General features: G+C 37.6%; 1 protein-coding gene across 1 annotated transcript in view; it reads left to right on the top strand.

The window, feature by feature from the left end:
• The window catches only part of NNT (nicotinamide nucleotide transhydrogenase), a 44,017-nt gene extending 18,589 nt beyond the window's left edge, over nt 1–25,428 (top strand). Inside the window, exons 12-21 of the mRNA XM_057371816.1 lie at nt 188–333; nt 1,719–1,914; nt 2,491–2,724; nt 4,587–4,747; nt 5,656–5,835; nt 9,859–10,018; nt 11,354–11,435; nt 19,027–19,145; nt 19,920–20,035; nt 21,165–25,428. Coding sequence (XP_057227799.1) covers nt 188–333; nt 1,719–1,914; nt 2,491–2,724; nt 4,587–4,747; nt 5,656–5,835; nt 9,859–10,018; nt 11,354–11,435; nt 19,027–19,145; nt 19,920–20,035; nt 21,165–21,314 — 1,544 coding nt within the window. The 3' untranslated portion in view covers nt 21,315–25,428. The remainder of the gene's footprint in view (nt 1–187; nt 334–1,718; nt 1,915–2,490; nt 2,725–4,586; nt 4,748–5,655; nt 5,836–9,858; nt 10,019–11,353; nt 11,436–19,026; nt 19,146–19,919; nt 20,036–21,164) is intronic.
• Nucleotides 25,429–25,849: the final 421 nt, after the last annotated feature.

The following is a 25,849-nucleotide window of genomic DNA, read 5'->3' as shown; positions in this document are numbered from 1 at the left end:
GGTTAAAAGAGACAGCAGGATCTAACCCTGATAATTCCTTTGTTTTTTGGTCACTTTCTAGGTTACTAACTTTATTGGTGTCAGTTGCTAAATTATGTGGCAGTATGGTATCACTAAGTATTTCTTCTATGTCTTGGCATATGCTTGATTCTGAATTTTTTTAAGATTGCTCCTTTACTTTTTCCAGGTGGCTTTTTAGTTACACAGAGAATGCTGGATATGTTCAAGCGTCCCACAGACCCTCCTGAGTACAATTACTTGTACCTGCTCCCTGGTGGTGTGTTTGTAGGAGGCTATGCAGCCGCTCTCAGTGGTGGCTATAACATTGAACAAGTAAGAAGATAACTTTATGGCTCTCAACCCAGTCCTCAGTGTTATGTTTCTTCATGCCTGTTCTGTTGAGGAGTAAATAACAAAAAATCCAACGTCTTTCTGTCAGCTGCGTATTGCCACAAGGCCAATCTGAAGTTGAATAACTGTAAGCTTGTAGTCACACAGCTAACATACTTTAAAGGCTTTGTTGTTGTTTGGTTTCATGTAAAGTAGCAGGTGCTTTTATTTATTGGACTGTTTTCCTAAATTACAGTCTAAATAATAGAGTAACTACAGAAATCAGTCTTTAGTTTAAACATTTATGCAAGTTCAATTTTACATTTAGTTAAAAAATGATGGGACCTGTTGTCAGCACAGAGGGATGTACAGGAATTTTACCTTTCATTGCACCTTTTAAAGAACCTTTTATAGTAAACTTACATTTGCATTTGTTTTAATAGTAAGAAAAATTAATCTGTATTGCCCTGTGCATTTGGAAAGAATGAATCCCAACTTACTGTTATGCCAGGGTCTTGTAATGTATTTGGACATATATAGCTCAGTTCATTTGAGTTTGAATAATCATAGAATCATTAATGTAGGAAATGAGGTTTGAGATCATCAAATCCAACCGTCAGCCTTGCRCCACCACCATGTTCACCATTAGATTATATCCTCAAGTGCTATATCCACATGTTTTTTGGAACGCTTCCAGGGATGATAACTCTACCATGTCTTTGTGCARCCTGTTCCAATGTTAGACTACACTTTCCATAGAAAAGAATTTCCTTTCAAGGAGTTGTACAGAGTCTCCAACTCCTTCCTCCTCAGACCTGCACTCCAGGCTCTTCGCCAGCTCTTTTGGCCTTCTCTGGACTCTCTCCAGTGTCTTTATTGGACTGAGGGGCCCAAAACTGGACATAGAATTCCAAGCATGGTCTCACCAGTGCTGAGTACAGGGGTATAATCAGTTTTAGTGGCCACACCATTGCTGGTGGTTCAGAACTATCTAAACTATTTCTTAGTTCAAATGTCCCATAACAAATTCTGAAATGATTCCTATAATGAACTGGACTGATTRGCTTTGGGTTTGAGCTAAAGGAAAGATTTCTTCTGAACTGGTGAGAAAAATTGCCTTGACTCTAGTTTAGTGTTCATTCTGCAGATGAAGCAAGGTCATCAAGTGGGGGAAAAGTGTGTATGGATATCACATTTTAATTGGCTAAAAGCACATCCTGTATGACAGTTTCTTGACTTCAGTTAAGAACTGTAACTTAAACACATTCTGTTTAAGAAGTTAAAGTCGCATTCAGAAGAAATCAGCCCTTTTGTGTAATAATCAGAGATGTTTTTAATAGCAATGCAATTTGTCACTACCTTATACTGATGGTCTTCTTCTTTTAAAGATAATGTATCTAGGCTCAGGACTGTGCTGTGTTGGTGCCCTGGCTGGTTTGTCTACCCAAGGAACAGCTCGTCTTGGAAATGCTTTGGGTATGATTGGTGTTGCAGGAGGTTTAGCTGCAACTCTTGGAAGCCTTAATCCCTCGCCTGAATTGCTGGCACAGATGTCAGGTGCAATGGCACTTGGTGGGACCATAGGTATGTGCATGATGAATTAACAATCTTTTCCATGCATGCATGTATGCAAGCTGTGTATACATAAAATAATGTATAGCTCACAGGTGAATCAACTGACATTTAGCTTGTCCAAAATAATTTTGCAAATGTGTGAATAAAATATCATAGCTTTCAGGGCTTCTATTAATGCTTCACAGTGTGAGAAAGAATGGGTTGATAGATGGAAAAGTGGAAGAACATTATCTCTGATGGAGAAACTGAGTGTTCAGAAGTAAATGAACTTGCCCAACTTCATACTTCAGTTCCTGATCAAATACTGCCAAATTCCCTCTTTCATTAGAAAGGCTTTTCACGCTGTGCCTTTGTCACAGAAAACAATGAATTTTTGCAGCTTCTTCAAACATGAAGAACATATTTTCTTTTGTGTTGTCCCCATTGCACAAAATACACATACCCAGCCTTCAGTTCAATGCCATAGCAGTTTCTAGTTGGAATAGGCTTGTATTCATTGCACACTGAACCATCCTGTACTAATTCCTAGCTGAAGAGGTTGGTTGTGTTGTGTAAGATTTCCCTTCTGTCTTCAACTCTCAATAGGTCTGACCATCGCTAAACGCATCCAGATCACAGATCTGCCCCAGCTCGTGGCTGCTTTCCACAGTTTGGTTGGTTTGGCTGCTGTGCTCACCTGTGTAGCAGAGTACATGATTGAATATCCTCACTTTGCCACTGATCCTGCTGCAAACCTCACCAAGATTGTGGCCTATCTTGGCACGTACATTGGTGGAGTGACTTTCAGTGGCTCTCTCGTTGCGTATGGAAAACTGCAAGGTGAGACCTTTTATTGATAAATAAGTGTTTGTCAAAGGGTTTTTCTTCCCCCAGGACTTAGCTATACTTCTAGACGGCTGTGTAATTGGAAAGAAACATTGTATTTTGAATCAGGTAAAGGTTTATATGTTTAATGTGTACTTTTTTGTTTCTAATTCTGTGTAATTTGTGTACAGCTTTATTTACAAAAGGTTGTCCTCAGTGCTTGGGTATCCTACTACTATTCATTATGAAATCATGTGAACTTTACCTCAGTTCATCTTGTTTAGAAATAGATCTTACTTTGGTGTTAAGATACTACCTGATGCTTTTTCTTAAACTGATTTTATTGAACTTTTATTTCTGAGCAGACATTTTAATTGTAATACTTGTGTCGCTGGATTCAGTGCTAATACTTCTACGATTTTGTTCTTAACATTGCAATCTTCATTAATATAGGCTGCTTGCAGTATTACTTGAGGCTAAACTTTAAACCTTTTAGTTCACTATTTACTCACCRCACAACCTCCATGCTCCATACCTCTTACTGTTTTAGCAAATATGCTTTTGAAGTTAAATACTCACTAATTCCTGATTCTTATGCATGTGAAGGTTTCTTTATTGCATTTATTTTTGGTTTTGYAAGCACACAGCTTTTGAGAGTGTGAAGCAATACTTGTACTAAGAATTTTAGGCTAAGAGCTTCCTCTTACTAATCCTGTTGTTAACTTTGCAATAGTTCCTTTGGGAAACATCTGTTTGCTTTCTTCAGTGTTTGTGAGACCCGCCATTGAAGGAGGAAATATGACAAGGATGGAAAGCTGTCTTCTCTAATAATCTTTTGAAGGATTTGTCAGTAGTATGTATTTCTAATGTATCTCCGCTAAATAGTTACTCATCTATTTCTTCTCAGTTATTTTTTCTCTCTCCATTGTACCCCCTCAGTGATTTGTGCGCATGTCCCTGGTGAACTTCACTGCCTGTTTGAGCCTGCTCTCCTATTTCTGTTTATTTTTTTCTCCCTTGCATTTTCATATCATCATGATATGAAATATGAAGCTACTGAACTCCTGATTCTGTACTATGGAAAAGGATAGTAAGCCACACACTTTGACTCCCCTGTCCGAGACCATCAGTTCATTCTTTCCCTCAAATTCAGCTACATTTAAATGAGACATTTCTCTTCTTATTTCTGATGCAAGTCATTACTGAGAAACTTGCATTGTTTCAACTTTTTGCCATGTTGTTTGGAAAAAAAAAAAAGTCTTGTATGAAATAAATGACTGTCTTTTTAAACAGAATCACACAATTCCTGAACCCCCATTCCCTCCTCAAGTTTCTGCTGATGTGGGAGGCTGTGGGAGTTCTGTGTGACTGAGGGTAGAGATGAAGTTAATGCATTTGAAAGCAGGAGTGTTTTATACTTGGCRTTATCTGTATAGTCATATTTTTCTAAGAACACAGCTTTTGAGACTGGGGCAATAGCTGAGTAGAAGTTCCAACTAAAAGCTTCCTACTGCAGCATGTTGTGCACAACATACAAAGACTGGGAGACAAAGTGAAAGGACTTTTTTATTGAAAGAAAAAGTAGAAAGGCTTTTGAAAAGGAGAAGATATTTTTCTGACTGTTTTGGAGCACTTCAGTGAAATTAGGAAGTAAAATGGGTTTAAATAGGAGCATTTGAGAAACTAGAGGAAGTCTCAATGTGTTGCAATTCTGAGTCAGCCCAAGGTCTTAGCTTCAACTAACTTGTTTTATCTTCTGTCCCTTCCTTTTTCTGTTTTTAATTTTTCTTTTGCTGAGTTATTCAGTCTTCTTTGAAGGTAAGAAACAGGCTCCCCTGGATGTACATGTCAGTCTCTGAAAATGCATTTGTTTGCAGGTATCCTGAATTCTGCTCCTCTGCTCTTGCCTGGTCGACATGCTTTGAATGCAGGATTGCTGGCTGCCAGCATTGGTGGGATKATTCCCTACATGATCGATCCTAGTTACACCACGGGAATTACTTGTCTGGGTTCCGTGTCAGCACTCTCAGCCATAATGGTGAGTTGAGGAATTGCAAGAGGTGAAACAAGTCATGTGAGGAGTTTATTCTCCAGTTTTGTGCGTTTCCTCCTGAGGATTATGTCCCTGAGTCACAGTGGGCATGGTGCCTGCCAGTGCAGTGACTTGCTGTAGCAAGTAGCCACTGACTTTTCTAGATCTAGGTGTAAAAAAGAACTGTTCCAGAGGACTGGAATGCATTTATATAATTACTTTGTGAAGCTATTGATTCATGAAACTTTATATATGACAAAGCAATATTTTGTAACAGGTTTTAAAAATTTAATCCTTAAAATACTTAAAGGAGCTCTGGATCTACAGGTTATTAGGATAACTTAAGATTACACACATGTGAAACTTCCCCCATTCACACTCACCAGTGTAGCAAAATTCACCCTGAATATTGCCATTCAGTAAATTGAGTGTAAAAGATTGCTCAATATTAATCCCTTAATGGTATGAACAGGTCCATGGAGCTGGTAGGATATTTTTGCAAGTAAAAATATTTGACTAAACACGTGGTGAGGATGGTTGGGGTACCTTCCTGTCCTCTCTAAAAAGGCAGAATTGGTAAGTCCAATCTTCAGGCCACAGCTTTGATAACTGTACCTTCACTGAAAATACTTGAATAGGTTATTAAGTAACTTGATACTTGCCGAGAAAGGTTCTGGGTGCCCCATCCCTGTAAGTGTCCCAAGAGAAGGCTGGATGGGGCCCTGAGCAAAATGGTTTAGTGTGTGATATCCCTGCCCAAGGCAGGGCAGTTGGAGCTGGGTGATCTTTAAGGTTCGTTTCAACGCAAACCATTCTACGATTCTATGTTTACTTTCCAGTGCGGCAGGCAGTCTGTCTTTTCTGGGCATTCTTAGTCATTGCTGACATTGAAATGTTTTTTTTCCTTTTTCCAGGGTGTCACTTTAACAGCAGCCATTGGAGGTGCTGACATGCCTGTAGTTATTACCGTMCTGAACAGTTACTCTGGATGGGCTTTGTGTGCTGAGGGCTTTCTCCTGAACAACAACTTGCTGACCATTGTTGGTGCACTCATCGGCTCCTCTGGGGCCATCCTTTCTTACATCATGTGTGTGGTAAGAAGTCAACAGAAAGTGTTCTTGTTTGCTGAGTAATGAAAAGACATTTTTACCATGTTTTTTCTTAAGATAAGCCATTGGATTTCAAACTGCTAGGTGTTTATAGACTAGAAAATTCTGATTGAAACTGTTGGACTAGATGTCAGTCGTTTTTCTTTGGTTTGATGAGGTATATGTCTTAAAACTGCGGAAAGCCCTTGCATTGACTTGGRTATTGAGGGTTTGGATCTGGGCTCAAACAAGTATGATTACTTGTGCTGAGCTGTTTATTTTTTAGTCATATAGCTCTGAAGTGTGGTTAAATTTAAGCTCAATTTAATGTGTAGCAAGAGATGCTTTAAGTATTATGTTCGTTTACAAAGCTGTTGATTAGATTCTAATTTACAGTTTGGTTTTCGGAGTGCAGAAARGTGTGCTCTTTTCCTCAGAGCAGCTACTTTGCAGTACCACTGGGTGGCAGCAGGCTTGCATGATTTCAGTGCTGGTGCGAATTTGTGTCAGCAAGCTTGAGCTTCAACTCGGTGTGTGAGTTCTAGTGCATTATTAGTAATCACCCCCTTTTCTCTGGAACATTTGTAAAAAAGTCTACGAAGTATTCAGAGGTGGTAAKGTAATGGTATAAAGAAATCTGTTCACAGTGCAATAGCTGACAGCCTTCTGATTCTCTGTTGTGTAATCCGCTTTAATTTCTACCCTAGTGCTCTTATGTGATCAGTGCTGCTGTTCTCCTATCTGATGTTTTCCTCTGGTTGGCTTTGGCTGTCATCTTTTACCTTGTCTCCACTGATAAAACATATTTTTTACCATGTTGGGAATGTTCAATATGATTCATTTTCATCTTTCTTGAGGAAGAATTTAAGAAAAACTTATAAAGGTATTTTTGTGCAGCTACATGAAAGTGAATTTAATGAAATATGAATTCCAAAGAATCTTGTTCTTTCTTGAGCATTTTCTGTCTCCTTATCAAAAGGAAATCAAATTAGGTAGCTCATATATTTATTTGTATGCATTCAGGTATTTAGGACGTATCAGTAGAAAAATGATGCTTATAGTTAAGAGGTATGAAAACGATGTTCTTGAAAGATTAAATTCTTGTAAATCTTAGGGAAATAGAAACTGTTTGGTATGTATTTACCAGTAATCTATCTATATCTTCATTTTTTTTTCACTGTGTTGTTCCTTTCTTAATATTGCCCATCTCTCTTAGCACTCACAAGAGAGCTTTGAAATASTTGCAAAGCTGGTTGGAGGTAAATAGGAAGGTAAATAGGAAGCATGGGGGAGAAATTAGCAAAATAATTATGCAGGGACAGAGTGGCCTTCATCTATGTTTCTCAAAGTTCAGGAAGTTTAGTTTTTGAGGTAATAGTCAAGAAATCTTGTGCTGCTTTATATAAGCTTAGGCAACTAAAGTTCATCAACCAATAAATGAAAATTARTTTGTTTTATTTCTGCACAATAAGTAGAATAACTTGCTTCTAGCCCAGCATTTTTCTTTCCTGCTTTACTTCCTTTAATGGAAATCATTACTTTTAAAGGCATTGTTATAATCAGGGGATTCAGTATCATTGTCTTGAAGCTGCATTTTAGGAGAAAGAAATGCTTAACAGTTCCAATAAATTCTGCTTTAGGTGTTKCAGCCTGTGCTAATGCAGCAAGGTTTTATTTTCCTTTTTTTCCATTTTTYTCCCCCCCTCCTACCCTTTAGTATGACCTTGGTCAAAACCAGTATATTTGCTGATACTTACTTATTTCAGGTGAGAAGGTATTCCTGGAAATATCTCAGTAGTTGAAACCTCATTTTTTGCAACCTTTTCCGATTATGTTTTGTGATGAACCTGTTGCTTAATCATCCAAAGGCAGTCCAGCTTATCTCTTAAAGCTCCAGTTGATGAAATTGGGTGATATACATTCAGATAACCACTTAGTTTCTGTCCTCGTATCTGCTTGATTTTCCACCTCTCTTTTGTACCTATACGTAGGGGGAGTTAAGGACAGAGAATTGAACTCCAAAAAGCAAAGGCCTGTACTGTTTGCCCATCCTGTGAATTGTGACTCTTCTCAGACACMAGTGCAAAACATCTTCTTCAGAACACATGATGGTTAGCATGTCCTTGTCCCTCTTTTTTCCCCCAGAGGAAATACTTGATGATTGCAGTCCTGGTATTAGAATGTTATGGGATGGGGAAGAAACTTAAGGTTGAAGTGGAACCACTAACTAGGCAGATGAAACAGTGCTTGAGGGACAAACTGTGTTAGTCTTACACATTGTGTGCTGGCCACTCATCTGTACTAGCTGTGTGGTTTCTGTGAGCACACTTGGAGGATTCAAATGTTTGGTTTTCCCTGGTCTGTAAGCCCCTGACCTATTTTATCTGTCTATGCATAGTACAGAGGGCTTTTTGGGACTTTTTGCTGATTGTTGGATTATCAGTGATTGATGAAGCCTGCACTAAATATGTCTGTATTTGTGGTCTGTGGTGGTAAAGAAAGTGAAAGAGGCCACAGAAGAGTTTTCACACTGTTGCAGTGCTGAGTAGGTTTTAGCTACATTAGTTAACTGTTGCTTGATAAGGTCTTGCCTCTTCTGTATCTTCCACTTTTTCTCTTGGAAGGGGAGTTCTTCTTTGGCTCTTTGCAGTGGAACCAGACAAGGGTGCTTCAATCTCATGCTTGCTTTTAGTTGATTTTCAGATTTCTAATATTATTTTATCTTCTTTTTTTTTTTTTTTTTTTTTTTTTTTTTTTTTTTTTTTTTTTTTTTTTTTTTTTTTTTTTTTTTTTTTTTTTTTTTTTTTTTTTTTTTTTTNTACTGTCTTTTGGTTTAGATATGTGTAGAAAGTGCTTTAGTTATTGTAAGCTTGGCATGTGCAACATTTGAACAGGGTATTCTGTTTCGGCTGTCTTACCTGGCACACTACTGCTGCAGTGTGGGTTCTTAGGGCGTGTGAACTACTGTGTACTGAAAACARTAGAAAGATATCGATTTCACTGTGTTTGTGCGGTTCCCCTACAGGATCTGAAATTGTGATGATTTGCGAGGAAAAACCAAAGTTCTAACATCATCATCATTCTGCTTATTTGCTAGATAATGAATTTCAAAGAATGGTACATCTTCTTAGACTGTGGCAAAAATCCTGTGTAATTGTGTGATTTGAAATGTCAGTGGAGAATGGACATCTGGAAGCACACTCCAGATGTGCTTTTATGTGTGTCTCTCCAGATCCCTTCCTAAAGTTTTTCATGGTTTCTCAGCTTGTACAGGACATGTATGACAGAAATGTGTCATTAAATAGGTAATTTATCCTGTTCCTTTCCTTCTTCGAAAGCTTTTTTCCAGTTATTGACAGATATTGCTTTGGGACCACAGTCRTGGGTAGGCATGCCAGAGAAATAATTTTGTGGCTTTTCCTGGCTATGTGTCTAATGGAGCCAGATTTTCAGGGTGTGTTCTTCTCTTAGTTTAGCTCCTAGTTAAAAACTCTCATTTTCATTTGCTGGTCAGCCAGTAAGTTAATGGCCCCTTCAGTTATTTACAATGTGACTGCTTTTGTGTGGCTACTTAGCTGCTTTTGTGATTTCTTGTCTTGTTGCTGTAGGATTTTTGCTCCAGTACTACCTGTAAGAGCTTTGTGGATTCCCTGCTGTCATGCAGCAGTGCTGTGCTTTCGTGTTGAACTGGTTAAAAACTATGGAAAGTATCTTGCAAAAATTTTGTGTACGTGTATGAATATATGATCATAAAATAATTTTTAGAAATTCTCTCATCAAATATGCATTCTTTTATATTACTCCTTTTTAAGAACAAAAAGCTGATATTCGGTAATTGCTATGTTTACATAGAGCCTGCTTTAAGAGGTTTTGGGTTGTAAGAAGGCAAAACCAGCACATAAAAACTATTGTCAAGAAGACTAATATTTTCAGAAAACTTTTTCAGAAGTTTTCTTTGTGGCCTCTCACCTTTATTTTTTGATTTCATCTTTATATGATTAAAATGTATATGATTACCCTGTCTTTCAGGCTATGAACCGTTCCCTTGCAAACGTGATTCTTGGGGGCTATGGCACTGCGTCAACAGCTGGTGGGAAGCCCATGGAAATTACTGGAACTCACACAGAAATCAATTTGGACAATGCAGTTGAAATGATCAAAGAAGCCAATAGTATTATTATTACCCCAGGTAAGACACTCCTATGCAGCAAGATGTTCAGAGAATGTATTATAAAAAAAAAAAAAGACCCCGACTAAACAAAAATGCAGAATAAACCAAAAAAATATAGCCTGAAGTTGCAGCATGGCAGCAGCATATCACATGTTGACTGGGTCAATGTGATTTGTTCTTGCTCCCAGGTTGATTGTCATTCCTGTGTGCAGAGATGTATGCCACTTCAGTTTTATTTCTGTATGTCCCTTCAAACTTTGTCCTTTTTATTTGCATTTTAAATTCTTCAGAACAAAAACTTCTTTTGTAAATTAAGCTTACCTCACAACACCTCACAGAAAATTACCAAGCACTACTACTCTGCCAGTGGTATCAATTCATGTCTGTTAACTTCCTGAAAGACAGGATTTTGTTCATACTTCTCATGTACTTGCTCAACTCTGCATTGGCTTGTGAAAAAAAAGGGAAGAAAAACCCAAAAAAYGAAACAACCCATCAGAAACACACCTGATATAAATTCCGTAATTAAAGTAAAAGAAGCCAACCTGAAATCCGTAACATGAATTATCTGAAACTACTATATTGCTGTAGGTTCATATTGTTCAGTTGCACATTCCCTGAAGGAGAGCTCAGGTAGGAGACAGTTGAAGACTTCTCCTTCAACTGAATGGCATGACTATTGTGTTAGACTCATTGTAGGACTGGAATGTGACAAATGTTAAAATACAGTCATCTTTCATTTTGCTTAAAATAAGACCATCAGTGAGGTAGGGTTTTAATTTGGGAAGTTACCTTTGTTTCTAGTGACGTTTGTAATTGTCTTCAAGGAGTTTGCCTCTTTCTCCTTGGCAGCTTTGAGGGTGCCATTAATAATTTTTGTTCCTGGGTTTAGTTGCTCTGGTGATTTAGTTCAGACAGAAAGACTGAAAAAATTACTTGCTGCTAAAAGCCATATCTAGCTACTTGATTTGCACTATGCAGGCTGAAATTCTGTTGAGGATAATGCTTGTGGAGTAACCTAGTAACAATCTGTTCATAAATTTTTCAAAATACCTGCCTGAAATATCCTTTTCGAGTAGAGAAAGGGACATTTCATTTTGTGAAGTTGAAATAAGTTGCTTTTGTAGTTTGACTGGTCAAATCACTGTGTTGTAAGTGGTCAGGAAATCATAAAAGAGATTAATTACAGTTGTCAGGCTGTGAATATATGAAACCTGATATGCATGTATTTTAAAAATTTATTTATTTTTAATTATAAAAGCTTCTCTTTGTCTGGAAGGTACACTTATTTCCTGCAAATAGGATTTCTGTACTAAAACAGGATAATAGGTTAAAATTTTGAAACTCTTTCAGGTTATGGCTTGTGTGCAGCAAAAGCTCAGTACCCAATAGCTGATCTGGTGAAGATGTTGAGAGAGCAAGGGAAAAATGTCAGGTAAGTACTTTCCTTGATGAAAAAGTTTACAGGTGTTTTGCTTTGGTTTGGTTTCTTCATTCCTTTAAAACTCTGAAAGTCTTAGTTTTGGTTTAATATTGCTTTCAGCATTTACAGAGGTGCAGAATAGCAAAGTTAAAGACATTTCTGTATTGTTTAGTTCAGCCCTTGCTCAGACCAGAATCATCTGGAGCAAGTTGCCTWGCATATTGTCCAATTGGGTTTTGAATATCTTGTCTCCAGAGATGGAGACTGGCAGCCTCTTTGGGCAGTTTCTTACAAAGTTCAGTCATCCTTAGCATAAAACTGCTTTTTCCCCATATTTCAATTTGCATCTGTTGCCTCTTGCCCGTTCACTGGAAAACCCTGAGAAGAGTCTGTCTCATTTTACTGCCCTCCATCTGTGTTTTTACAGACTGATAAGATTCCCTTGATCCTTCTCTTCTCAGGCTGAAGAATCCCAGTTTTCAGCCTCTCCACTTTTGGTGGATACTCCATTAAGCAACTTAGACCTACACTTATGGGATTCCCTTAAGATTTTGCTATTGCAAGGAAGACTGCTATTAGAGTTCTTTGAGTATTGCATGAAAGGATTATGGGAGTGCATGTCTCCAGTCTCATAAATTTATTCTCCCAGAGTGCTGCTCCAAAAAGAGATAATTCTTAGGTTGTGAGTGTTGGCCTCACATCCTTGCCTCCTTCATTTTGTTTGTAGACTTTGTAGATTCTACTTTCCAGTACTTTGTAGAAAGTACTGGAAAGCAAACATTATGTCCTTCTTGCTGATTGATTGAAATTTGCTTGTTTTGTAATTATAGTAACTGGGTATTTTTAAATCAATTGAGATTCAATTTTTGTTTCAAACAAGGTATTTTGGCAGATGCTGGATAGCCAGAGTCATTCTCTGCTTTCCATATGTTTATTTCAATTAGATGGTGACTTTCTTTTGGAATCAGTACTCTAGTAATTAGCGTTTTTTTGGTTTTATTTTTCTTCCACTACTTTTCCAACCTTATTAAAAAGTTGCTTGTAAGCTTTTGCAGTGTGTTGCAGCATTTTGTTGGATAACAGCAGAGTTCTAGAGTTTAGCAGCAATTACTTGTGTTTACCAAGATTTTGCAATTTTGCTTATAAAATTGCTTTATGGATGTATTTGTTTGTGCGTACATGAGAAATTAGGGTGTGTGGTGGTGTATTTGCTTCCTGGAGGAATCTTCACACCTTGTTCTCCATGTTTAGCAACAGCTCTGTGTGTGTCCAGATTGCCTTAAAGCGTTTGAAGTCGCCTTAGTTGTGCAACAAAAAAACCCTTTCATGGTAATGCGATGACAGTCTCGTATACTTCTGGCTTTCCTTTCAGTGCTTCTGTGGGGGCTAGCTTTTTTTTTTTTGACCAACCTTGGTGAAATAAAAAAAAAAAATTGTTTTTGCCTTTTATGTTGGTTTGCAAGGGAGAAAAGTGAATGAGTCCTTGAAATAAATGGCTTGTACTTGAAATGAGTCAATTTCAGGAAGGGATCACTGCATGGTTACCTAGTATTTTAATGAAATAAATCTGTATTTACAGTTTGTGGTAATTCAGGCCTTTCATCACTTTGCTGAGCTCCCATGGTGTTCATTGAGTGCAGCTGTTGTCCTCTGGTTTCAGTAGGCCTGGAGTGCCTCAGGACCCTAATACACTCACCATCCAGATGTAGTGACACTCACACACACGCTGTGGAGGGCTGCCAGCATGGACACAGCATTGCATCAGTCTGCAATGCCCATTGTGTGCCAAGAAAAATTGTGACTGTCATATGGTCTGGTTTTTTGCTTCATGGCTCACCACTGATCCAGAGAAGCTGTTGTTTTAATTTGCTTTGCCTATAGCCATAACATTCTCAGTGAAGAATTCAGATTATATAACATGATGCGTAACCTTTGACTAGGTTTTAAATTTAGAAATACAGGAGAGTTTTTGGAAGCTTTAGACTGTTTTAGTTACTCAGTTGCATAGCTAACATCATTGCTCACTTGAGATGGTCTTGCAGCAAAGCACATCTTTAATGCATTAGTAAAGTCACAGAGAAAGCTGGATATTACTGAGCCTTGAGTATAGCTTTCCCTTGTCATGGATGGATAAACAACAAAACTTTTTATAGGCTAAATCCCATAGCCCCTAGAATCTATTGGCCTTGGAGAGGAAATAGCTGTTCTACAACTGGTGTTGTATTTCTGCAAAGTTAGAGCTAAGTAAATTGTTGAAAGTTCTTGCCTTACCAAAGTTCATCAGCCACATGTTATGTTGTTTGTAGAAACCTGGTTGTGAAATTCTGACTTTTTCTATATAATGAAATTATATTCTATAATAATTATGTATACAGAGATGTAATTACAGTCTAAAACTGTATATTCTCATACATGCATCAATTGTCAATGCTGTCCATGTCCACACCAACTTAACTGTCCTAGTTTTTACCACAATATGACTTTCCTGAGACATTTTCTATCAAAGTGTTTTGTTTTCCTGCCTAGTAAGATGTTATTGATAAGAAAAATGAATTTTAGCATGGAAGGACTCTTAAAATTATGCTTTGTGTAGACTTTCTAAATAATTCCATACTTACTAAGTTGATTTTCTGGTAATGCTTGGTTGAGAGACATGCTCATCCCCTCTTTAACAGCCTTTCAAAGTAGTTGATAATAAGTTAATGTTTGCGTTTGTTTTGGTTTTCTTAACCTACTTTTTTGGGTAGATATCTTGAAGGACTTGGATTTCTGTCTTTATGCTGGAGAATGTAATTACTTTTGAACACATGAGAATAACTTTTTCTCATTTTTAATAATATGATATTAGTAGTCGTAATAATAGTAATATTAACTTAGTGTTGAACCTATGTTTTTTAATTTAAAAAAATTTTTATTCATACCTCAGTGGCTGAGTTCTAGTCAAATGTGTCTAGGGTTCTGGTTTTTTTTTTCTCCTCTGTTCTAATTTCTTGAAAATAATAGAGCATGTGCATAGGTACAAGTTAACACATTTATCTACAAATTATAAATAAGGTGGATTATCTATAACTGTTCATGGTATCATATTAAAGCCATCGTCTGTTGTGGCTCTACAAGAAAATCTAGAAGAATTTTAAAGGATAAGCTGTTAAGATGCAGTCCCAAGCAGCCTTAATACACTGTGTAGCTCACATGTGCAAGGTGGAAATTACTGCCACTGATGAACGGCAGCATAAGAACGATGTGTGCGAGTTTCTGGGATGCTGAGTTACACATCATACAAAAACACAAAGTGTGTACCTGTGTGTCAGTTCTGGGTTTGTTATAATTAGCTTTACTGTGTGGGTTCTGAATTACTTTTAATGCTGCAAAAGAAGGAACAGTTGGGGTCCAACAGGTCTGTTTAGCTCCAGCGCTTTATTGATGTAGTTAGAGCTAGCAAGCAGTGAGTACCTGATGACTTCTGCAGGGGTGCAGCTGTAGCTGTGTGCTGCTTGGGGAATATTGTAGGTGTGCTGTTGGCTCCATGAGGGTCAGCTCACCTCTGGATGGCCTTTCTAGGTCAGTGTAGCATGCTTTGTGGAAGCAGGCTCTGTTTTTTTGCCTGTAGTTGGGTTCTTGGGAAGGTTATTGCTCTGAGCTAAGGTCCGTCTGGATCTTGCTCCAGATCCATCTGCTCTCATAAACCAGAGTGGGTGGAAACAGGAAGCCAGTATCAACCCTCATTTAATTGTGTGTAATTTAGCTGTCTAACTCAAATTTAACGGACTTGATTGCAGCAGAGCCACCAAGCTCAATCCATGCTGTAGTGCCGGTTCTGGGGACATTATGTTGCCTTAGGCGTGACAGCAGGTCTAAGCTAGCTAGGCTAGCTCTGTGTGTTGGTGCTTGTAACCTACAGAGTCTCCGTATGTGTGATGAACATGATACTGTGTTGCTCTGAAGTCATGCTGCACTGCAACTGTTACATGGCAGGATTCAACCTGTGGAATACCAGAATGATGCAGTTCCCTGTCCATCTAGCTTGTTGACGCTTTCACCCCCTTGCTGTTACCTAGAGAAAAGTATTGTTTGTACTGAAAACAGAGCTGCAGAGAGGTGACTAAATAAGGTGAATGAGATGTGAGGAATTGTAAGTGAGGCAAAAGCCTTGGACAAATAGTGCATTTGAGGGGCTGAGTAAGCTAAATTAGGAACCAGCCAGATGTAACTTTGCTCTGCCCAGCTTTGGTTTAATTACAGGAATCCTGTCTTTACATGGATGAAGTGATCCTGAAACACTTCTGCACTAGGTTAGGTGCTGCTCTTGTGAGCCAGCTCTTTCAGTATTGATAACGGAATGTTATCTAGCCAGCTGTACTAAAGATATATACTGACTTTATGAGCTGCTTTCATGCAGTAATTTCTATTCAGAGATTTTTCAGTAATTTTTCATGCTATAGTTGTCTTTTGATATTACTAACTTCATACTATTTGCGCCACCTTCAGTCCTTTCTATACCCTCAACTCCAGTTATTTTTTTGTGCTAAAAGTGCTGTTCTAGATTTGTGTAGTCTAAATTTAAAGTAAAATGCCACACTTTCTGTATTACTTGAAAGAGTTCAAAATATGAACTTGTGTGCTGTGTTATCTTTATAAAACGAAAAAGTATCATGTAGAATCAAGTTAAAAAAGTTGAGTGTCCTTGCCTCATGCTGKTTCCCTATGAAGTGTGAGTAGCAAGGGGATGTACACTTACTTCAAAATTTGACAATTGTTGGTGGTAAGCAAGCCCCACATTATGATGTAAGGGTCAAAAGGAAAAATTCGTGGTGAAACCTGTGATTCAGTGAAATACCAAAATAGTGTTTCAAGTCATATACAACATGTTTGTGACTATGTGTTGTGGGTTAAGATTTCTTCTTGATTTAGGTTCAAACCAACCTAAGGGAGTTCCTGCATAAATGATGGCAAAAGAATGTTGAAGAGACTTGGCAATTTTTCGCTTGAAAGCATTTTAACCATTTTTATCGTGTCTCTCTTTTAAAATAATTCTGTGTTAAATTTTTGAATGTGAGGGAGGTTCATATTATGAACATCTGAGAGAGCATATGTAACAAAATGTTCTTACTGAAATGCACATCACTGAAGAACTGCTGCTATTGTGAGTTGGAAACAAGATTGCTGCTTTTATTAGACACATTATGAGCCATCAAGGATTTTAGGTGTCTGTTTTCCATGGTTACCTGAATTCTGAATTCTGTTTTCTATTGGACAGGCTGATTTCACTCCAAAAGTGTGTAAATGTTACCTTGTGATATAATGAGAGCTTCAGAGAAGCTATATTTTTAAATTGTTCTTTTTGACATTCTTGCACATCCAATTTTGAGCAGTACTGGCAAACTACTGTCATATTTGGTTAACAGACTCTTACAATCAGACTTTTGGGAGTCACTTCAGTATTTGTCCAAAAAAGCTTTTGTATGAGCAGCTTTCTCAAACTTTGTGAATATGCAGTATGTGGTTTCGAGCAGAGTCTGTCAGAAGTCTCTAACTACTGATGGTTCATGCCATAACTCTTCCTGAATGGACATAATTTGTCCCTTTCTTTTCTTCTTTCCTTGCCTCTTGCCAGGAATGGTGAAGTCAAAGGTGAAATTCATTCTCTTGGCAGCTTAAATTTTGGCTTTCCAGCCCTTGAACTAAGATTGTATGTGTATATAGTACTTAATAGAAACCTCACGAATATTTTGTTTTGTGTATTGCCAAAGCAGCATTGGTCACAAAGGCACTCAAATAATTTTATTAGACACAAAAGAGAATTTTGTTGGAAAATCTATTTTCACTGCCAGAGGAGTGATGAGTTTTCTCAAGGRTACTTCAGAATAAGAGTTCTCCTACTGTACTGTTAGTGATTGAATTTGGTATACTTAAGGTCTATCTGCAGTACTGCACATGGCTTGTGTTACTGAGTGAGTGATGTGAAATGTAAGCTGTTAGTAATTTGTGCTGTATATTTGCTCTCCTTCTGAATCTAGGTATTACCCTGCACAACAGGATCCCAAATGTTTACTAGCTTTATACAATCTATTCCCTAATCTTTAAAAGTATTTCTTTTAAAACCAGCTTATATCCTACCATTTGACCTAGAGCTTACAGTTGTAATAACTGTATCTAGGGTTATGTGGATTAATCATATGTCATTAATTTTGTTGCTGGAGTTCCAATTGTTTCAATTTTGTATTGTGTTAATGTTGCCTTGATGATGGAGTGCTCAGTTGTCCTTTTAAGGTTGTATTTGAACAGTCTTAAACTCGCAAGTGATCTGTGTTGATTGGGCTGTGACTTGTGGCCCATCAGTGATGTGTTATCCATTCCCACCACAGTGGAGTTGAAAATAGAAGTATGTGACAATCATCTGTCATGGCAAGTTGGTTTATTAGTCTTTCTTTCCTTTTTGAAGAAGTCTCAAGTACTTTCATTAAATTCCTGACTTACTTGGATTTCTGTTCAGGAATTTCTGTTCCAAAATCCAAGAACTCAAAAATCCAGTTTTTTTTCTTGACTATTTTCCTTATCTTCCAAAGTATATATAGGTTTCCGAATTGAGCATCTATCTTCAGCCCCATGCAATTGTTCATCTGAGGCACTTCTAGTGTGCATGAGTCAGCCAGCATTCCATCTGGTGATAGCTCCAGAGCTGAAAAGACAGAAAGTTGCTCAGGATGGTRGACATGGATGTGCCTTGTTTGTATGGGCCAGTAGATGATCAGAAGAGTAATAAAAGGAAACAGATTTGCTTCTAGCCAAATATGTCTTTGGTGGCTGCAGCTAAACCAGTTTAACATCTTCATTCTGGCTTTTTCAGGCTTTTACTCTTAGGGAACTGCATGTTCATGCATGCCTGAACATCCCAGCTGCCCACTTGTCTGTCTGTCTGAGATTTTAGTAACTCATGAGCAGTTATTTCTCTAAGTTGTTTTTGAACTGTTCTGAAAACATATTTTAAAATGTTTATGCTTAAACTGTTACAGTTTCTTTGCTTTCCACTTTCTCACTCCTGCTCTTTTTTTTTTTTTTTGCCCCCTTTTTTTTCCTCCTAAGGTCAATCACAAGAAGAAGGAGGCATGTTAACATAATTGGGCAAAGCATTGTCCTGTGCTTGAAGTAGAGGCTCTGCTAATTTTTTTCTTTAACTGTTAATTCATACAAGTATTTCTTGTACATCCTCTAGAAATACTTGGGTCAATAAAGTAATTTGCCAAGGGCATTTCTAGTTCCAGGAGTGGTTTATCTTCAGAAAGGTGGTGTGGTCTCTTGCCTTATTCATGGCAATTTTATTTAGTCTGTGGTGTTTTTAGTCATGTAAGGGACCTGCAAAGCATATTAAAGCATATTAATATTTGCCGTTAAAAGTTTGTTTGTAAGAGTCCAGAAGTRTCTGTCACAAGGTTTGAAATGTGGTACTGCTTGGAAGGGAGCTGGTAAAGTTTAATGTTTCCATGTTATTAATTGTCATTTGTGCTTACACTTAAGAACTTCTCAGCCATGTGAGTCACCAGTGACAATTTTAATGTATAAAACAAAGTGGTCCAAATTTATTAATGGGTTTCTTCCCTTTTAGGTTTGGTATTCACCCTGTGGCTGGCCGTATGCCTGGTCAGCTGAATGTACTGCTAGCAGAGGCTGGTGTTCCCTATGATATTGTACTGGAAATGGATGAAATCAATGAAGACTTCCCAGGTAAGCACATGGCCATGAGTTTCCAGTAGATTGGATGATTTATTTGATTCTGTTTTTGCATTGCACAGGGATTTTTAAAGTCAAGCCATTCAGTTTCTCTTTRTAGTGGACTAGAGGTCTTTTTTGGGGGGGGGAGGGTGGAATTGAGGTTGGGGGGGAAGCTTTTTTTTTGATTGATTGTAGCTGTCAAGTAAATTCTAAATGCTGTATCTTTATTATCTCTGTTACTGCTCTGTCCCCACAGAAGGAAACTACTGTTTCCTCTTTAGATTAGGTATTGTGGATGACTTGACCTGTCATGTCTTGCAAACCTGCGTAGAATTGTACTGTCAACTTCTTGCTTTCTTGCAACTTTATTTAAAAGGCAGAAGGTTGCTAAAGGTAAAAGGTTTTTCCAGAAGAAAATTCAAAAGAAGAGCTGGGCACAAAAATATTTGAAAGTGATGATACTGTGTCTATTCAACCACATTTAAATTTCAGAAGGATTTAAATTTTATGTGGCAGGGTAGCCTAATGAGACCCTTGGAACTGAGATGTGGACAYTTGCAGTTTGTTAGAGGCAGCTGACAGTGCATTTGAACTCTCACATATTATTTGCCTGAGTAGTTTGTAAAATATTTTTGTGCATGCTGTCTCTATAAATGTTTAAACCTCCTCTAAATTAGGGGTTCTTCTGCCTACAAAAAACAGATTTAACACAAAAATTTGCATCAGCCTGAGTGTTCAGTTTTCAGATTATTTTTCATCAGTGCTATTTTCTTTGTCTTGCTGCAGAAACTGACTTGGTCCTTGTAATTGGTGCCAATGATACAGTTAATTCAGCAGCTCAGGAAGATCCGAATTCTATCATAGCTGGAATGCCTGTGCTTGAGGTCTGGAAGTCCAAACAGGTGRGATTAACAGAATTGAGCTATCACCTACCTTTAACAAGCTTTTAAAAACATTGTTTATAGGATAGGATAACAAGATTCTTCTCCTATACTGGTTTCCACAAGAAGTTTTTTTTCCAAGTTGTTCAACAAAACAGTTGGTGCTGTGCAAGTGRTGCACTTGTTCATGATTTTATAACCATCATCAAATGCTTTAGTGAGACTAATGATGGCTGCAATAGAAAAGATCAATTGGAGTGCTTCTACTAGAGTATGATTAGAATAAATGGCATTCTGCTGCCATATTCAGCCTTGAAACATTACTGTATGAATACCTGTTTATTTAAAGTTTATAGCTGACAACTTTAATACTGAGGTGGAAGTACAAGAATGAATAATGCTCTTAAATAAAATTTAAAAAATAGTAATTGAAACCCAACAAATACCCTCCCTCCCAACTCCTCGAAAAAGACCCAAACCAAATGCCATAACAATGTGTGGCTGTGTTGAGTAGAGAGCTTAGACTGTCCAGGTTGAACCAACAGTTTCCTTACCTTAATGGTTTTGCTCTGAATACTTGTTTCCTTGATACGAAGTCTTTGATACCTTGYTCTGAATGCAGTCATGGCCTCAGTTGTTCTGTGGGTTATCCATTCAAGTTAACTAATTTCACTTTTAATAGCTAGATGAATAGGGTGAATTTTGTTGTAAGTCCTGTGTATGAAGTAATGCAGATCAATAGTAAGGAGACTGTTGCACCAAGTATTTATGTGAGCACTTACCTGAATGTGTTTTACTATCAGCGAACTGGTTTCTTGAAGGTCAAAATCCTTCAATGTTGTAGTCATTATTGCCCAWCTTGCTTTGAATTTGTTACATGGAACAATGTAAATGCATGTGTAATGTCCACAATCTCTTCATCTGGCATATAACATTGTGTTTAACAGTAAAATGTTTCTGAAATTGCTCTGGATATAAATTTATGTGCTGTATTAAAATTTGAAAAACAGTTTCATAGCAGTGAGCACCTTGTTTGGGTCAGAGATGTCTATTCCTCTTCCTTCATTGGTCRAGGCTGGTTTTGTGTTGTCTTTGAGGAAGGATGGTGGCTGTGTTTTGCTGCTTCAAATGTGAACTCTTTTATGTGCAGGTCATTGTAATGAAGAGATCTTTGGGAGTTGGTTATGCAGCGGTGGACAATCCCATCTTCTACAAGCCCAATACTGCCATGCTCTTGGGAGATGCTAAGAAGACCTGTGATGCCCTGCAGGCCAAAGTCAGGGAATCGTACCAAAGCTAAATACTGATTTATATTCTACTCATATTTCAGACTACAGTTTTGTCACAAAGGTCACAGAAAATGAGAGGCAGAAGAATCTCTTACTGTCATGAGACAGCTGACTTTTGGAGAAGGCTGCATTGGCTCCTAGGAGATGTAGTTCTGTCAGGGGATATAGACTTTTTTAAAAAGATGGGCAGATTAGCCCTTCAAACTAAATCTCCAATGAGACAATGCTTAAAAGAATGGAAATGTTCTTTTTAAGGTCAATATTGTGCTGTTACAAGAAGGAACTAATAACTCCTAGTCATCTTTAAGTAGTTATTGGCTTCCTCCTCCTTAGTGTCTGTACTTCTGTCATGGAAATTCACTGAAAAATATTGTGCCAAAACTGTATTCAGTCTTATCATCAAAGCTGTTTTTTGGCTGGTATGGACAATGCAACTGTTGATTTCATCAAAACTTAGAAATAAATTTCTAACAGATGTAAGCATAAGTAAATCCTTCTATGTCCCTTGAAACTCAGGACATTCTCTGAAGTAGATGCTTACATAATTTGAGACCTAAGCATAATGTTCTTTTTCTTTTGGGGATTGTATGGATGCTGTGAATCAGGAACATTTTAAGAAAGTTACTTTTCCTTAAAATACGGTTCCACTTTTTTATGGTGCACACATGTTAAATGAAATACAAAATATCAAGCACTTGCCGAATGATCTTTAAGTCTGACAAGGAAATGTACATTTACTTGCACTGCTTAACTATTTTAAGCAGCTGCTAAATTCTCCACCTTTTCCAGTCGCTGCCTTTTTAAGTGTCTGAGAAAAAATATGGTCCAGTTCTGTGCAGGAGAACATCTTGAATACCTGATCTGCTCACAGAATTTGGACCACAATGTTTCAGTTTGTTCACTTAGATCTTGAATTGTACTTACTACTTTAAAACTTAGTGATGCTTTCTTAATTAACATTTTTGTGATAGTGAAAAAAAAAATCTTCTGAATGCTCCCTCTCTATTCTGCTCTTGTGAGATCCCATCAGGATTGCTGTCTTCAGCTCTGGGACCCCWACACAAGGAAAATGTTGACTTGTTGGAAGATTCCAGAAGAGGCCACTAAGCTGATACAGGGCCTGAGCACCTGTCCTGTGAACACAGATGGGGGGTTGCTCATCTGGGAGAAGAGAAGGCATCTATCTATGACACCTTCTAGCACCTTCCAGYGCCTAAAAGGGGCCCACAAGAGAGCTGGAGAGGGACTTTTCACAAGAAWATGTAGTGATAGGACAAGGGGAAATGGCTGCAAACTGAAGGAGGGCAGATTTGGAGTAGGTGGTAGCAAGAAATTTTTTACTGTAAAGGGGGTGAGGCACAGACACAAGTTGCCTAGAGAAGTTGTGGATTCCCCATCCCTGGAAGTGTTCAAGGCCAGGCTGTATGGGGCTCTGAGTAATCTGGTCTAGTGGAAGGTTCCCTGCTCGTGGGGTTCATTGGAACTGGATGATCTCTAAGGTACCTTACAACCCAAACCATTCTTTCCTTCTATATTTAAGATGCTGGAGTTCATTAGAATTTTTCTAAATAAGCTATTGTTTGGTCAGCACAGAATCATACTAAACTGAAAATCCAGAGACTTGATTGTTTGACTTCTTATTAATCTAATTAAAAGCACTGTTTAATTTCCATAATAAGTCCTGCAAAGTTACGACATAGATTGCTGTTTTAGTTTTATTGTATTAGGTATACTTGAATGAAATTCAAATATTTGTCCAATAACATGGATTTGTAATATTTCCATAATGATTTAGCAACTTTAGGCTAAATAACTGTCCTTGTGTTTGAAAGCATTCATATCTAGAGAAGACAAACAATGATGAAGTAAGTCTTGAAATTAATCCATCTTGGTTGCTAGAACAAACATTTTTTTTTATTACACCATGCACAGAGACCTCATATAAGATACAGTATTTCTTCTTGGCTACCTCTGTTTTTATGTGAATATCGCTTAAAACACAGATTTTGAATAGGTAATACATTAAAAATGTAACAATATATAGCAGATCTATCATTTTTGCAGATGTCTTTTCTATAATTTGACATAAAAATTATCATGCAAATCTTAATATGTTGTATACTGCATGAAAAGGCTTGAATTTGTAATTGAATTTTAATTTAAAACATGGTGTCAACTATATTTGAATATAGTGTGTATGGCCTCTTGATTTCACTGTATTCAACTTTTCCTTCAGGTCTTCAAAATGTGGGAGGGAAAGGAGAAGAGGTAAGACACAKAAGTATTCATCTCTCTCCCTCCCAACTAAACAAAAAAAAGGGATTTTAAGGGATCTAATGTCCTAAAGCATTCATTTATTTCTTGTCAAACTCAAAGTATCTGGCTTCAGTATGCGTCATGTCTCTGCTCATAGGTAGCTAATAAAAGGTCTAGCTTTTCTTTTAAAAGAACAGCAAAAAGGGAGGGGGAACATTTTCATTTGTACTCAGAAAAAAACCCGTATTGTTATTTTGGATCAGTAGTACCAGCGTTTTCTTTAACATGCTTTATCATGGAACACTAGATAATTGTTGAAGTGCTAATAAAAAGTCAGTTATTTTTCTCTGTTGATCACTGTCTATGTTCTTTCCTGTTGCGTTTCCTGACTACTTGACTAGTCCAAGATTATTTTTGAGAGTTAAGTGAATCAAAGTACCACCAAAGGATGTTGAGTTTGAAGGCTGTAGTGAATGGAAATCATTGTAATTTTTTTTTTAAATTTTGTTGGTCCTTTACATTTTTTCATTCTGTGTATGACTGTCACCTGACAGTAGCAACTTCACTTAGCTTTTCTATTAAAGGAAGAGGATTGGATATCTGAGAGTGATTGAACAAGATATGTATTGCTTTATTGGGATTAAAGAAAAAGAAAGCTGTAAAAACTGACTTGTCTGAGTAGTTAATTTTCCAGGGGCTGAGGTGTGACGTGAATGCTATCCCTTTGATCCAAGTGCCGTGTAAATTTGCTTCAGTTGTTATTTAGTTCTGCAGGACTATTGAGTTGATTGCGGTGATGATTTTAGTTTCTGCTTTCAAAATGAGTGGTTAGTAAATAATTTTAGCCATCTGATAGTCTGTTCAGCTGTGGAACTTCTGCAGTTTGCAGTGTGTGTCCATGACTCACTGAGGCAACTTTAATCTTAGTCGTGGGGGTTATTTTTTGTTGCTTCTTTATTTATTTTTCTTTTTAATACAAATTGTTGCATTACCAGAGTTAAAGAGAAATTTCGTTTGGAAGGATCTGCTGGAGATAATTTGGCCCAGTTCCCTGCTGAAAACAGGTCCAATTTGATTAGATTGCTACAGGGTTTCATTTGAACATCTTGGTGGAGATGTCACAGCCTCACTGTTGGTACCCTGTTTGATTCTTCCAGTTGGGAACAAATGATTTTTTACACATTGTAATTAGAATTTCCTTTACTGGATTTGCCTGCAACCTCTGGAGACCAGTTTGCCCATTTGTCCCAGTCTCCAGCAGCATTTCATATCTTTTTGCGGGCTGATGTGCTTCCCCAACTCTGGAATGCATTAATTGTGCAAGCATCCAGTTCCCTCTGCAATACCCACCTGGGTGTTCCTATCTTAGACAAACTATACTGAACATCAGAGGCGGCTGACAGGGAAGGGGTGGAGGGGATTTGGGGGGGAGGAAAGACTGAAATAGAACTGAAGCGCAACTACCTTTGAGCATTTTTCCACTCTTCTCGAGCCAGCGGTTTATTTAGATCAGAAATTAAAACTTAGCTTTATAAAATATGGTATTTCTAATTAACAAACCTCTTACTTTCTTTACAGAGAAGTACAAAACTTTTGTTGTGTAAAATTGGCTTTGAAAATTTTTTGTGAGTAGGAGAATGTCACTATTTACAAAATARCAGGGGTTGTATTATGTGATCTATCAATCTTTCTCTTGGATTCTTTCTTTAGTCTGTGATGTGGTTTCTAAAATTCCAATCTAATGAGTATCCCACTATATTGGTTTCCTGCAGCAAGCATGTAATTCTGGTCCATTCAAATAGAGAAACTGGGGACTGAACTTGTTTCTGTATTTTAGTTTGAATAAAAACCATGACATTTTGARTTTTATCCACCTGCTAAGTTTGGGGTTCTGTTGCAGAGCATGCTTAAAGCATACAAACTTGGATGTTTCTGAAGCTAAGCTGAAAGACATATCAGAGCCATGAAGGAACACGTAGCACCAGATTAGACATCATCCATAATAAATACCCTCAAATATATGGTAATGGATTTCATAACCTCAGCACAGGGGGCCTTGTTTGCTAGATTTGTTTCTAGAGTCAAAATTACTGCTGAGGTAATCCTCCAGATCTACAGTGCATGAGACACCAGGAGGGGGTATATTTCAGTTTCTTCCATTCTAAGGCTCAGTTATTTGTAGTAAGTAATCTGAACATTTAAATTCAAAGAAACACACCAAATCAAGAGCATTTCGCACCACCAGCAGATGTGTGCTTTTGTGTAAGCTTCCAAATTCTGCAGAAAAACT

Source organism: Malurus melanocephalus, unplaced genomic scaffold, assembly GCF_030028575.1.
Source record: "Malurus melanocephalus ecotype Western Australia unplaced genomic scaffold, MMel_1.1 scaffold_158, whole genome shotgun sequence".
Taxonomy (NCBI): Eukaryota; Metazoa; Chordata; class Aves; order Passeriformes; family Maluridae; genus Malurus; species Malurus melanocephalus.
The sequence above is the reverse complement of the archived record's forward strand: the minus strand, read 5'-3'. Positions and strand labels throughout refer to the sequence as shown.